This window comes from Gorilla gorilla, chromosome 9 (assembly GCF_029281585.2).
Source record: "Gorilla gorilla gorilla isolate KB3781 chromosome 9, NHGRI_mGorGor1-v2.1_pri, whole genome shotgun sequence".
Classification (NCBI taxonomy): domain Eukaryota; kingdom Metazoa; phylum Chordata; class Mammalia; order Primates; family Hominidae; genus Gorilla; species Gorilla gorilla.
This window is the reverse complement of record NC_073233.2, coordinates 62,865,458-62,879,593: the sequence shown is the minus strand read 5'-3', so window position 1 is coordinate 62,879,593 and position 14,136 is coordinate 62,865,458. Positions and strand designations below refer to the sequence as shown.

At 36.4% G+C, this 14,136-nt stretch overlaps 1 protein-coding gene across 1 annotated transcript; it reads right to left on the bottom strand.

Moving 5' to 3' along the window:
- Window positions 1-1,857: 1,857 nt before the first annotated feature.
- Window positions 1,858-2,844, bottom strand: LOC115936270 (olfactory receptor 4A16). The gene has a single exon (XM_031016294.2). It carries the CDS (start codon window positions 2,842-2,844, stop codon window positions 1,858-1,860), a length of 987 nt encoding a protein of 328 aa, XP_030872154.2.
- Window positions 2,845-14,136: the final 11,292 nt, after the last annotated feature.

Here is a 14,136-nt window from a genome sequence, read left to right as displayed (position 1 = left end):
TTTACATTGTGAAAGAAAGTAAAATTCAGAAAACTATGGACAATATAATTTTAATAAAGGCAAGGAATATGAAAATCTAAACAATACCTTTTAAGGAAAAGTACATATGTAGTTAAACTATTTTAACTATGATTAACAAAAACTTTAGTGTTTGGTTTATCCCTGGGGAGAAAAAGAGGAATGGCATCAGGGTGGTAGACACAGGTAGTTTCAATTACATTGATAATATTCTGAATTTCACATATCATTTGATGTGCATACAAATTATAAAATTTTCAAGTAATTTAAGTTATAAAATATGTTTTCATTTAGAAAAGTAAATTCTTGTACATGAGATCTCTAGACTTGCTCATTCTTCATTTTGTCTTCTGTTACATTATATCCTCTGACTAATGTACAACATGAGGACTATGGGTAATAAAATTTTACTGTATTTGGTATTCATGCTAAAAGAATAGATGTTATCTGCTTTTCCACAAAAAGTGAGTATTTTAGGTGATGCATATATTAATTTGCTTCACAATAGTAACCTTTTAACTCTCTACATGTATCCCGTAACATCATGTTGTATATTCAACAAACAAAAAAATTTATTTTAAAAAACTAACTCTTACAAAGCATAGATAATGTTCTATATTATAATGAAAACAATTCAATCTTCTCATTTTCTGATGTCCTAAGGTGGCTGCACACTGAGAAAAACTTGTTTTTTATCATGAAATTGAAAACCAAAATTTTGCTTACACAACAAATCTATTTAAGTCTATTAGCAGTTTAAATTAAATACAACATTTAGAAAACATGTTGCTTATGCTAAATAACACTTTTCCTTATCCATATTTTCAGCATCATGAATATAAGAAGCTTTGCCTTTTCTTCAGAGAGTGGCAAAAAAGCACATGAGAACAAGCAAGGAAAATCATAAAAATGTGTTTATAACTTGAATTAGTATGATTCTAAAAACTAAAGTATTTTTTTCCTGCAGTAAAGAACTAGCATCTGTTTTCATCATTATCTACATTCCATCTTACAAAATTGTTCACTAAGAGTGCCTTTTTTTTTTTTTTTTTGATGGAGTCTCACTCTGTCACACAGGCTGAAGTGCCGTGGCACAATCTTGCCTCACTGAAAGCTCCACCTCCCGGGTTCAAGCAGTTCTCTGCCACAGCCTCCCAAATAGCTGGGATTACAGATGCCTGCCACCAATCCCCAGTAATTTTTGTATTTTTAGTACAGATGGGGTTTCACCATCGTGGCTGGGCTGGTCTTGAACTCCTAACCTTATGATCCACCTGCCTCGGCCTCCCAAAGACCTACGATTGCAAGTGTGAGCCACTGCACCTAGCCAATCCTGTCTTTCATTAAAGACAATATCATCTGTCATCCAAATATCCTGAACTGGAAATGCATAGACATGACCTGCGGAATGGAAGCAACCTTAAAACAAAATTAATAACACAGAAAGCTGCTTTACTAATAGAATAATAAAAAAATAAGATTTAAAAACAACTCTCTTTGCCCCAGAAATTTGTTTTAAGTATTAGCCAAATTGCTTTCTCTTGAATTTGGGTAAAAGTACATCTACAGAAATGGCTTGTGTTTTCTCTTTTGAAAATAATCAATAACTTTAAGTCCTATTTCAATATAAACTGAGAAAAATAAAGTTACAAGGTGAGCTTGGTTTTATTTTTACTTGTACCAAGACCTTTTATTCAGTAACTGTGATTTTATTCATTCTCCAAATTTCTCTATTAGATTTATTCTAGTCTCCGTGGATAATTTATACTACTTTTCTGATGGCTTTATGTAGATAGAGAGAAGCATCCCTACAGAATCTGTTGAATTGACTGCAGTATTTTACCACCTATTTGTTGCCTTAGAACTAGGAACAAATATGTTCAGTGTGGGAGATACTCTTTTTCTAACTATACTTAACTTTTCACACCAGAGATTTTTCATAGCATTTTTCATCTCTGAATTTCTCAATGAGTATATTAAAGGATTCAACATGAGTGTGATAATTGTATAAAACACAGTCATGAATTTATCAAAGGGAAAGTTGGAAACGGGTCTAACATACATAAAAATACAGGGAACAAAAAAGAGGGCAACCACAATGATGTGGGAGACGCAGGTAGACAGGGCTTTATGCCTCCCTTCCTGACTGTAAGTTTTAAGGAAGTTTAGGATGACTCCACAGGAGATTAGCAGAAAGGTAAAGATGACCATACAAATTATTCCACCATTGGCAACCACAGTGAGTCCTATAAAGTAGGTGTCAAGGCACACCAGTTCCAATAATGGGTACATGTCACAGACAATGTGGTCAATAACATAAGGGCCACAGAATGGTAGACTGTACAGAAAGACAATTTGAACCACAGAGTGCACAAAACCTCCAATCATGGCTACCACCAACAGAAGGATGCAAACCAGTAGATTCATGATGTTCAAATAGTGCAGCGGCTTAGAGATGGCCACATAGCAATCATAGGCCATCACCACCAAAAGGAAGACCTCTGCACCACCAAGTAAGTGTTCTATGAAGAGCTGACCCATGCAAGCTGACAAGGAAATAGTGATTTTATCACAGAGTAAGTCTATCATCAATTTGGGTGACATGGCAGTGGAATATATGGCATCCATAAGTGACAAGTAGGCAAGGAAGAAGTACATTAGGGAGCCCAAGGAGGGGCTGACAATAGTAGTCACCCAAATGAGGAGGTTTCCCACCATTGTCACAACGTATATGAGTAAAAACATGACAAATAATGCTTTTTTTACATCAGGATCCTGAGTGAGGCCCAGGAGGACAAATTCTGTAACATTGCTGCTTGGTCTCATTTACTCTTCTTTCAAGCTTATATCAGAAATGAGAGCTCAGGAGAACAGGGACTGTAATGAAATAGTGAACAGAAAAATAAATACATCCATTATGTCACAGAGCACATCTACATCGTTATATCTTCCACGGTCATTTATACTCAATAAACGTTTACTAAGTCTCTATTGAGTTCCTCATCCAAACTGTCCAATAGGCCTTCCCTTGAAAATTCTATATCCCTCAGAAGATTTTGTTTTCAGCCAACAGATAAATGATCTAACTCTAAGTCTTAGTGGGTATTCTGTATAGGAAAATAGTTAAAAGTGCAACTATCATTCATACTTTAATAACTTCTTATTTAAAACATATTACTTTTTTGCACCCCAATCAGCTTTGATGGACAGGGAACAGTTTCCCACTCTCAAGAAACTTACTCTTATACACTTGTTATGAGTTAATGAGTGCAGCACACCAACATGGCACATGTATACATATATAGCTAACCTGCACGTTGTGCATATGTACCCTAAAACTTAAAGTATAATAAAAAAGTTATAAACTTGCAATAACTAAATTAGCATAGATTCAGTCCTTCACATTTGTAGTAGTTGCAGGGACTTTACAATATGACCTGTGTAGCAACAAAATTAACCATCTTCTGGAATATCTCACATAGTACTATAACATTCCACTGTTAAACATTCAGACCTCCATGTCTCAAAAAAATAAACAGTTTTCTTTAATCTCTCATTAAATTTCAAGAGACTGGACTTTTACCAGTATAAATAACCACAAAATCTCTGACTGTTCGAGTTCTAGGGAGTTGTAATTCTTTCCATTACATCCTTGCCTATACCACAATTCCAAACACATTTACTATTCTAATTTCAGCATAGTTTTAAACTGAACTAAACTAACTCATCCCTGTCACCAGCTACTACATCAGCAACTAGTGGGTTTTTTGGTTTGCTTTTTTGGCAGAACTCATGCAGTGAGCTGGATAGTGAGAGAGGAGAAAATATACAATGAAAAGAGAGGTAAAAAATGGTGAAACATAGTTTTATTTATAATGTTGTTCAGGTATAAGAGTGCTCAAAAATACAACCTCAGCATCCAGACTAAAAAAGAAAAAATACTGAAGGAGAAATTCCAAGTTCAATGTAAGAAAGCATGGGTTGAGTCATTTTCTTTCCTTTTTTTTTGAGATGGAGTCTCGCTCTGTCATCCAGGCTGGAGTGCAGTGGTATGATCTTGGCTCACTGCAACCTCCACCTCGTGGGTTCAAGTTATTTTCCTGCCTCAGCCTCCTGAGTAGCTAGGACTACAGGTGCGTGCCACCACACTCAGCTAATTTTTGTATCTTTAGTAGAGACAGGGTTTCATCATGTTAGTCAGGATGGTCTTGATCTCCTGACCTCGTGATCCACCTGTCTCTGTCTCCCAAAGTGTTTGAGTCATTTTCTAAGTGTAATTACACATTTGTCTCAATTTGCTCACTGGAAAGCGATGGGATTGAACTAGATGAACTCAGAATCCTTTCCAGTCAAACTACCTATGATAGTGCAGCCCTACCTTATACTTATTAAGTATAATATTTACAATTAAGTCTGTACTTATTAGTGCAGCCCTACCTTATACTATTCTGCTGACAATTTTTTATTTTTCATATTTTTATAATGAAGTAATTACCAAGCATATTATACTTACTTGAAAAATGTTAGCCTGTGGTACATGGGATTTCATAAATACAATGAGCAAATAATGACTATAAGTTTTCTGCTCAGTGTGTCCCTATTTAAGAACCAAGACTTATTTGGAGAGAGCGTGCAGCACTGTGGTTAATAATGTGGACCCTGGAGCCACACTGCCTCTGCTGCAATCCCAGCTTCACCACTACCGCTTACCATGTGACTTTGGGGCACTTACTAAAACTCTCTGTGCCTTAGTTTTATCATTTTTAGAATGGAGATAACAACAGTCCTTACCTCTTAGAGTTGTTGTTTTATTACAACAAAGCAAAGTGCCAAGAACACTGGCTGGCGCCTGATAAGGGCTCAATAAATGATAGCTATTATTAGTGTTCTTCAGTGATTCACTGTGAACATAGAATCAGAACAAATATGCAGATCTTTGTCAACTTGAAAAGATTTATAGACATAGTCCAGGAAAAAAGGGATAGGATACCTATATTTCAGGAAAGCCTTTTGGAAGCACACAATAAAATTGTATGTCTTACAAAATAATGATTTAATTATTTGAGTAGTAATTTTACCTGTGATGGAATGTAGCTTGACAAGAAACAAGCAGAATTACAGTAAAAAAAAAAAAAAAAAAATGAAGCCACCATTTGGGAGAGCTCAGGAAATGAAAAGAAGGCTAAAATCAGAGAACAGAGAACTGTAGTTAATAAATGAGTATCCACAAGCTGTAAGAAGGTTAATGGGATAGTTAAGTGAGGCTGGTATTCTTTTACAATCTTCTTCAGAAAGATTCTTTAGTGATGAAATACAGGAAGTGCAACCTCCTGTGGGTCGCTGGGGTGACTCAGTCACAGTTTTATAAATCTATTTAAATGACAGTAGACTAGATACTTTCCTGAGCATATGTATCTATGAGTATGTTTGCTGGGATTATTTTTAGATTTATAAGTAGAAACCCATATTGCGCTTCCAGAACATAACAGGCATTGGTTCCTTCACACTCTAACACACTTGACATAATCTGCAATTTTAAACTCTCTAATCAATATATTTGAGCAATTGTACACTTTTATTAACATATTATATAAATTATAACATCCCATAAACTAAGATTATGATTATAAATCTATTGGTCTATTATACATGAAATATAAAACATGTTTTTCTTTTTATTTGGCAAATAGAAAAGGAAAACAAATTAGGCTATGTATTATAAAACCAAATATACATTGCATATTCTGAAAAATTTTCAGGTTTGCTAGCTTTATTTTCCCAATTAGAATTCCTGCAAAAAAATCATACAGTATTTAAGACATTAGCTGCATTTCAACATATCACAGGATTTTTTTTTTTTTTTTTTTTTTTTTTTTTTTTTTTTTTTTTTTTGAGAGAGAGTCTCACTCTGTCTCCCAGACTGGAGTGCAGTGGTATGATCTTGGCTCACTGCAACCTCCACCTCGTGGGTTCAAGTTATTTTCCTGCCTCAGCCTCCTGAACAGCTGGAACTACAGACGCCCATCACCACACCTGGCTAATTTTTTCTACTTTTTAGTAGAGACGGGGTTTCATTGTGTTAATCAGGATGGTCTCCATCTCCTGACCTCGTGATCCGCCCGCCTTGGCCTCCCAAAGGGCTGGGATTACAGGCGTGAGCCACTGCGCCCGGACAGGAATTTTCAATCAATATCTCTTGTCAGTGATTTCAAATACTCACATTTTGGTCCAGAAAAGCAATGCTTCTTTCAGTGAACGTTAAAGTAGATGCCTCAGGCATCTATGTGTGATCATAAAACACAGGAATATACATGGCTGATCCATGAATTTTGAACTAGTTCCTGCTGGCTACAGTTTCCACAGTTCCACGCAGGCTTCTCATTATCTCAGTTGTTAGAGAAGTATGGCACTATCCAAAGCAGAAGATGAAAACGTAAAGATGCTTAAACATAATGTACAAATGTAGTTGAATACTCTCACCTCCTGGAAAATTTCTTCATAGAAAAACAAAGCTATTATATTTCCCTGACTATGTAAAATTTGACCTAATTAGTGGAAATTAACCTGGAAAAGCCCCTTATTTTGTGACACAACCAAACAAACATGTACCAACGCTAAAATTTGTTACGTGAAAGTTTCCTCAATTATGGCAAAGCAACCATAAGTACTTTACTGTGATTGAGGACTTATGATAACATTCATGTCCCCAGCTATTACGCTTTGTACCTAGCAAAGAAAATGCTGAAATTTAACTCTATGGAAAAACCGATGACAGAGCTTTCTCACAGGCAGAAGCCAAACTCTTCAGTCTTTTGGTCATTCAAATATCATTCAAACAGCATATCCCGAAGTTCACTTCTTTCCTAATTAAAAACATGTCCCTGTATCTCCCCTACCTCATCCCAGTTACTTGACCCTACCTCATCCCAGTTACTTGACAACTTTCACAAATTTTTACAAATAAATGGAGAATATGACAAGAAAACATCACACCTAGAGGACTAGATACCAACTGAAGTCATACTCTACCTTGGGCAGAAATTTAACTCTTCAGATACCTCCTGGGTTATTCTATCAGGAAAATAATTATTCCATTTATGGGTAGAAATGATATATGACTTTTACATCATCAGTATTTTAAATAAAAGAGTCAGTAAGGCTGTTATAGATTAGTTAATTTGAATATTTGGAATAAATTCAAATGAAGTAATCTCTCTGAACACTTTTCTTCCCCTTAGAAAATCCCTAGAGGAAAAAGACTTGTGTCTCACCACAGAAGAGTAGCTAAATGCCAAGTAATGTGAAAAGCCTTTAATGTGAAAAAAAAAATCTAAAATAAATTCAACAATAATCTATGAGTTTCACATCATGAAATACTGAGCTAAAGCAAGTAATATTTCATCCAGAATGAAGGGGGAACCAGCCCCATGTCCTCTTCCCTAAGCATATTTCATGAAAGTCTATGCCCAAGTAGTCCTGAGGCTCAGAGGCAGAGAGACTAAGAAAGAAAGCTGACATTCTGATTCTTGAAAAAGTAGGTAATCATAGTACTGCAGTTTCAGGTTAGAATACAGGCTTTGATCAAGTCCTGAATCGATGTCACATATAACCATAATGATCTGTAGGATTCATTCAATCCATTAATTTTATTCCAATATCAATTCAATAACTGCTTCTACAATAAAGAAATTTATATTAGCCAGCAAGGGAGCAGTGCTTTAGGGCTTCCACTGCTATTTCTGATGACTTAGCTTACCATTGGCTCCATGGAACACCTTCATCGCATCACATGTTTAGTTAAATATTGGATCTTCTGTATCATAAAAGCCTTAGATAAAGAGTCCCATAAACACTTATCTGAACCAGCTAAGGAGTTTATCATGTAATGGGCTACACTAAAATTGGTCATTTTCAACTTACCTAATAAATTGATTAAATTCATCTACCCCAAATGTATTATGTATCACTTCTAAAATTTGAAAATCATGTCTATAAGCATTGTGCTCTCCTACTGGTAAGTGGTAAAGGATGCACAAACATATACTTAATTCTGAAAAACTATCAGATATGACCAAGGGTACTGTGAATTAAATTGTGACCTCAAGATGGAGAACTAATATAAAAATAAGCCATAATTATCTATGTCCCTTCTAGCTTAATTCAAATAACTACTAATGCTTTCCACTTCTCTGAGTGATGTACAAGCATTTTTCAGATCAGATGATGCCTACGACAGCCCAGAATCTGAATTTATTTGCTTCAATAATAAAAACTACATAAAAATATTAACTAATGTTAATATGCCATAGTCCATAGCAATTCTTTGCAATCTATAGCTATTACCAAACTAGAAAGTTACATATAGATACAATATATATTTATTTATTTATTTAAAAGGAGAAATACATGTTTCTTAGTTCATTCTCACATTGCTATAAGGAAATACCTGAGACTGGGTAATTTATAGAGAACAGAGGCTTAATTGACTCACAGATCTACATGGCTGGGGAGGCCTCAAGGAATTTACAATCATGCCTCTTCACAGGGCAGCAGGAGAGAGAATGAGTGCCAGCAGGGGAAATGCCAGACACTTATAAAACCATCAGAACTAATGGGAACTCACTCAGGATTATGAGAACAGCATGGGGGGAAACCATCCCCATAATTCAATTACCTCAATTACCTCCCACCTACCTCGTCCCTCCCATGACATGTGGGCATTACAGGGATTACAATTTAAGATGAGACTTGAGAAGGGACACAGCAAAACCATATCAGCATATTATGTAGTCCCAGCTATTTTTAAGACTGAGGTGGGAGAATCCCTTGAGCCCAGGAGTTTGAGTCCACCTTGGGCAACATAGAAAGACCCTGTCTCAAAAAAGAAAAGGAAAGCTGAAGAGCAGAAACCCAAATTTGGAGTCCCTTTCTCCAAAAGCATGAAATACTTCTAAAAGTCATAAATGAAAGCCTGAAAAGCTGGGTGAAACTTTCCATAGATGCTTTACCCTAAAGGACATCATGTAACATTGAAGGTCTACCAAGGAAAAGAGTCTTTTGTAAATAACAAGGCTTTCTTTTGAGACCACAAGAGGATTTACTCTTGGATTAGGAATGCACAGACAATGGGGCAGTCTTCAAAGGAACTGAAGTCCAGCTTGCATCATCTAATACCTTGAGTGGATTAAGACTATCTAAGAATTTTTTTACTTCTCCAATCTCAACTCTCGAGTAGAAATACAGGAAATTCTCTCTTAGAGAAAAAAAAGAATTGCTCCCTTAACTTTTCATATGCAAAATTAGGCACTCAAAAAAAGTAACAAAGTATAGAAGACATGGCCTGATGGAAAGACAAGCGCAATAAAAACAAACGTAGCTTTTCCAGATAATGAAAAATAAGCATTTTAAAATAAGCTTAGTATGTACAAATATTAAAACACTAGATAGATCATAAAATAAACCAAGTAAATTGAAGAACTAAAATACATAATAAAAAGTTAAAAACTCAATGGTTGGATTTAACAGCAAATTAGAGACAAAAAAATAGAGAATTAATACATTGCAAGAAATATTAGAAGAAAATATGCAGACCAAAGTGGAGTGCAAAAAAAAAGCAAATGCAGAAAGTAGTATAAAAGAGATATAAAGGACACAATGCAAAACTCTGACATACTTTTAATTAAATTACAATTCCAGAAAAAGAAGAGAAAGAGAATCAGGTAGGCAAAATATTTGAAGAGACATAGCTCAAAATTCTCTAAAACTACTGAAAGATATTAAGCTGTGAATTTATAAAGTGTTAAGAATTTAATGAAGAATGAATTTTTTTTTTTTTTTTTATTATACTTTAAGTTTTAGGGTACATGTGCACATTGTGCAGGTTAGTTACATATGTATACATGTGCCATTCTGGTGTGCTGCACCCACTAACTGGTCATCTAGCATTAGGTATATCTCCCAATGCTATCCCTCCCCCCTCCCCCCACCCCACAACAGTCCCCAGAGTGTGATATTCCCCTTCCTGTGTCCATGTGATCTCATTGTTCAATTCCCACCTATGAGTGAGAATATGCGGTGTTTGGTTTTTTGTTCTTGTGATAGTTTACTGAGAATGATGGTTTCCAGTTTCATCCATGTCCCTACAAAGGACATGAACTCATCATTTTTTATGGCTGCATAGTATTCCATGGTGTATATGTGCCACATTTTCTTAATCCAGTCTATCATTGTTGGACATTTGGGTTGGTTCCAAGTCTTTGCTATTGTGAATAATGCCGCAATAAACATACGTGTGCATGTGTCTTTATAGCAGCATGATTTATAGTCCTTTGGGTATATACCCAGTAATGGGATGGCTGGGTCAAATGGTATTTCTAGATCTAGATCCCTGAGGAATCGCCACACCGACTTCCACAATGGTTGAACTAGTTTACAGTCCCACCAACAGTGTAAAAGTGTTCCTATTTCTCCACATCCTCTCCAGCACCTGTTGTTTCCTGACTTTTTAATGATTGCCATTCTAACTGGTGTGAGATGATATCTCATAGTGGTTTTGATTTGCATTTCTCTGATGGCCAGTGATGATGAGCATTTTTTCATGTGTTTTTTGGCTGCATAAATGTCTTCTTTTGTGAAGTGTCTGTTCATGTCCTTCGCCCACTTTTTGATGGGGTTGTTTGTTTTTTTCTTGTAAATTTGTTTGAGTTCATTGTAGATTCTGGATATTAGCCCTTTGTCAGATGAGTAGGTTGCGAAAATTTTCTCCCATGTTGTAGGTTGCCTGTTCACTCTGATGGTAGTTTCTTTTGCTGTGCAGAAGCTCTTGAGTTTAATTAGATCCCATTTGTCAATTTTGTCTTTTGTTGCCATTGCTTTTGGTGTTTTGGACATGAAGTCCTTGCCCACGCCTGTGTCCTGAATGGTAATGCCTAGGTTTTCTTCTAGGGTTTTTATGGTTTTAGGTCTAACGTTTAAATCTTTAATCCATCTTGAATTGATTTTTGTATAAGGTGTAAGGAAGGGATCCAGTTTCAGCTTTCTACATATGGCTAGCCAGTTTTCCCAGCACCATTTATTAAATAGGGAATCCTTTCCCCATTGCATGTTTTTCTCAGTTTGGTCAAAGATCAGATAGTTGTAGGTATGCGGCGTTATTTCTGAGGGCTCTGTTCTGTTCCATTGATCTATATCTCTGTTTTGGTACCAGTACCATGCTGTTTTGGTTACTGTAGCCTTGTAGTATAGTTTGAAGTCAGGTAGTGTGATGCCTCCAGCTTTGTTCTTTTGGCTTAGGATTGCCTTGGCGATGCGGGCTCTTTTTTGGTTCCATATGAACTTTAAAGTAGTTTTTTCCAATTCTGTGAAGAAAGTCATTGGTAGCTTGATGGGGATGGCATTGAATCTGTAAATGACCTTGGGCAGTATGGCCATTTTCACGATATTGATTCTTCCTACCCATGAGCATGGAATGTTCTTCCAATTGTTTGTATCCTCTTTTATTTCCTTGAGCAGTGGTTTGTAGTTCTCCTTGAAGAGGTCCTTCACATCCCTTGTAAGTTGGATTCCTAGGTATTTTATTCTCTTTGAAGCAATTGTGAATGGGAGTTCACTCATGATTTGGCTCTCTGTTTGTCTGTTGTTGGTGTGTAAGAATGCTTGTGATTTTTGTACATTGATTTTGTATCCTGAGACTTTGCTGAAGTTGCTTATCAGCTTAAGGAGATTTTGGGCTGAGACAATGGGGTTTTCTAGATAAACAATCATGTCGTCTGCAAACAGGGACAATTTGACTTCCTCTTTTCCTAATTGAATACCCTTTATTTCCTTCTCCTGCCTGATTGCCCTGGCCAGAACTTCCAACACTATGTTGAATAGGAGTGGTGAGAGAGGGCATCCCTGTCTTGTGCCAGTTTTCAAAGGGAATGCTTCCAGTTTTTGCCCATTCAGTATGATATTGGCTGTGGGTTTCTCATAGATAGCTCTTATTATTTTGAAATACGTCCCATCAATACCTAATTTATTGAGAGTTTTTAGCATGAAGGGTTGTTGAATTTTGTCAAAGGCTTTTTCTGCATCTATTGAGATAATCATGTGGTTTTTGTCTTTGGCTCTGTTTATATGCTGGATTACATTTATTGATTTGCGTATATTGAACCAGCCTTGCATCCCAGGGATGAAGCCCACTTGATCGTGGTGGATAAGCTTTTTGATGTGCTGCTGGATTCGTTTTGCCAGTATTTTATTGAGGATTTTTGCATCAATGTTCATCAAGGATATTGGTCTAAAATTCTCTTTTTTGGTTGTGTCTCTGCCCGGCTTTGGTATCAGAATGATGCTGGCCTCATAAAATGAGTTAGGGAGGATTCCCTCTTTTTCTATTGATTGGAATAGTTTCAGAAGGAATGGTACCAGTTCCTCCTTATACCTCTGGTAGAATTCGGCTGTGAATCCATCTGGTCCTGGACTCTTTTTGGTTGGTAAACTATTGATTATTGCCACAATTTCAGCTCCTGTTATTGGTCTATTCAGAGATTCAACTTCTTCCTGGTTTAGTCTTGGGAGAGTGTATGTGTCAAGGAATGTATCCATTTCTTCTAGATTTTCTAGTTTATTTGCATAGAGGTGTTTGTAGTATTCTCTGATGGTAGTTTGTATTTCTGTGGGATCGGTGGTGATATCCCCTTTATCATTTTTTATTGTGTCTATTTGATTCTTCTCTCTTTTTTTCTTTATTAGTCTTGCTAGCGGTCTATCAATTTTGTTGATCCTTTCAAAAAACCAGCTCCTGGATTCATTGATTTTTTGAAGGGTTTTTTGTGTCTCTATTTCCTTCAGTTCTGCTCTGATTTTAGTTATTTCTTGCCTTCTGCTAGCTTTTGAATGTGTTTGCTCTTGCTTTTCTAGTTCTTTTAATTGTGATGTTAGGGTGTCAATTTTGGATCTTTCCTGCTTTCTCTTATGGGCATTTAGTGCTATAAATTTCCCTCTACACACTGCTTTGAATGCATCCCAGAGATTCTGGTATGTTGTGTCTTTGTTCTCGTTGGCTTCAAAGAACATCTTTATTTCTGCCTTCATTTCGTTATGTACCCAGTAGTCATTCAGGAGCAGGTTGTTCAGTTTCCATGTAGTTGAGTGGCTTTGAGTGAGATTTTTAATCCTGAGTTCTAGTTTGATTGCACTGTGGTCTGAGAGATAGTTTGTTATAATTTCTGTTCTTTTACATTTGCTGAGGAGAGCTTTACTTCCAACTATGTGGTCAATTTTGGAATAGGTGTGGTGTGGTGCTGAAAAAAATGTATATTCTGTTGATTTGGGGTGGAGAGTTCTGTTGATGTCTATTAGGTCCACTTGGTGCAGAGCTGAGTTCAATTCCTGGGTATCCTTGTTGACTTTCTGTCTCGTTGATCTGTCTAATGTTGACAGTGGGGTGTTAAAGTCTCCCATTATTAATGTGTGGGAGTCTAAGTCTCTTTGTAGGTCACTCAGGACTTGCTTTATGAATCTGGGTGCTCCTGTATTGGGTGCATATATATTTAGGATAGTTAGCTCCTCTTGTTGAATTGATCCCTTAACCATTATGTAATGGCCTTCTTTGTCTCTTTTGATCTTTGTTGGTTTAAAGTCTGTTTTATCAGAGACTAGGATTGCAACCCCTGCCTTTTTTTGTTTTCCATTTGCTTGGTAGATCTTCCTCCATCCTTTTATTTTGAGCCTATGTGTGTCTCTGCACGTGAGATGGGTTTCCTGAATACAGCACACTGATGGGTCTTGACTCTTTATCCAACTTGCCAGTCTGTGTCTTTTAATTGGAGAATTTAGTCCATTTACATTTAAAGTTAATATTGTTATGTGTGAATTTGATCCTGTCATTATGATGTTAGCTGGTGATTTTGCTCATTAGTTGATGCAGTTTCTTCCTAGTCTCAATGGTCTTTACATTTTGGCATGATTTTGCAGCGGCTGGTACCGGTTGTTCCTTTCCATGTTTAGCGCTTCCTTCAGGAGCTCTTTTAGGGCAGGCCTGGTGGTGACAAAATCTCTCAGCATTTGCTTGTCTGTAAAGTATTTTATTCCTCCTTCACTTATGAAGCTTAGTTTGGCTGGATATGAAATTCT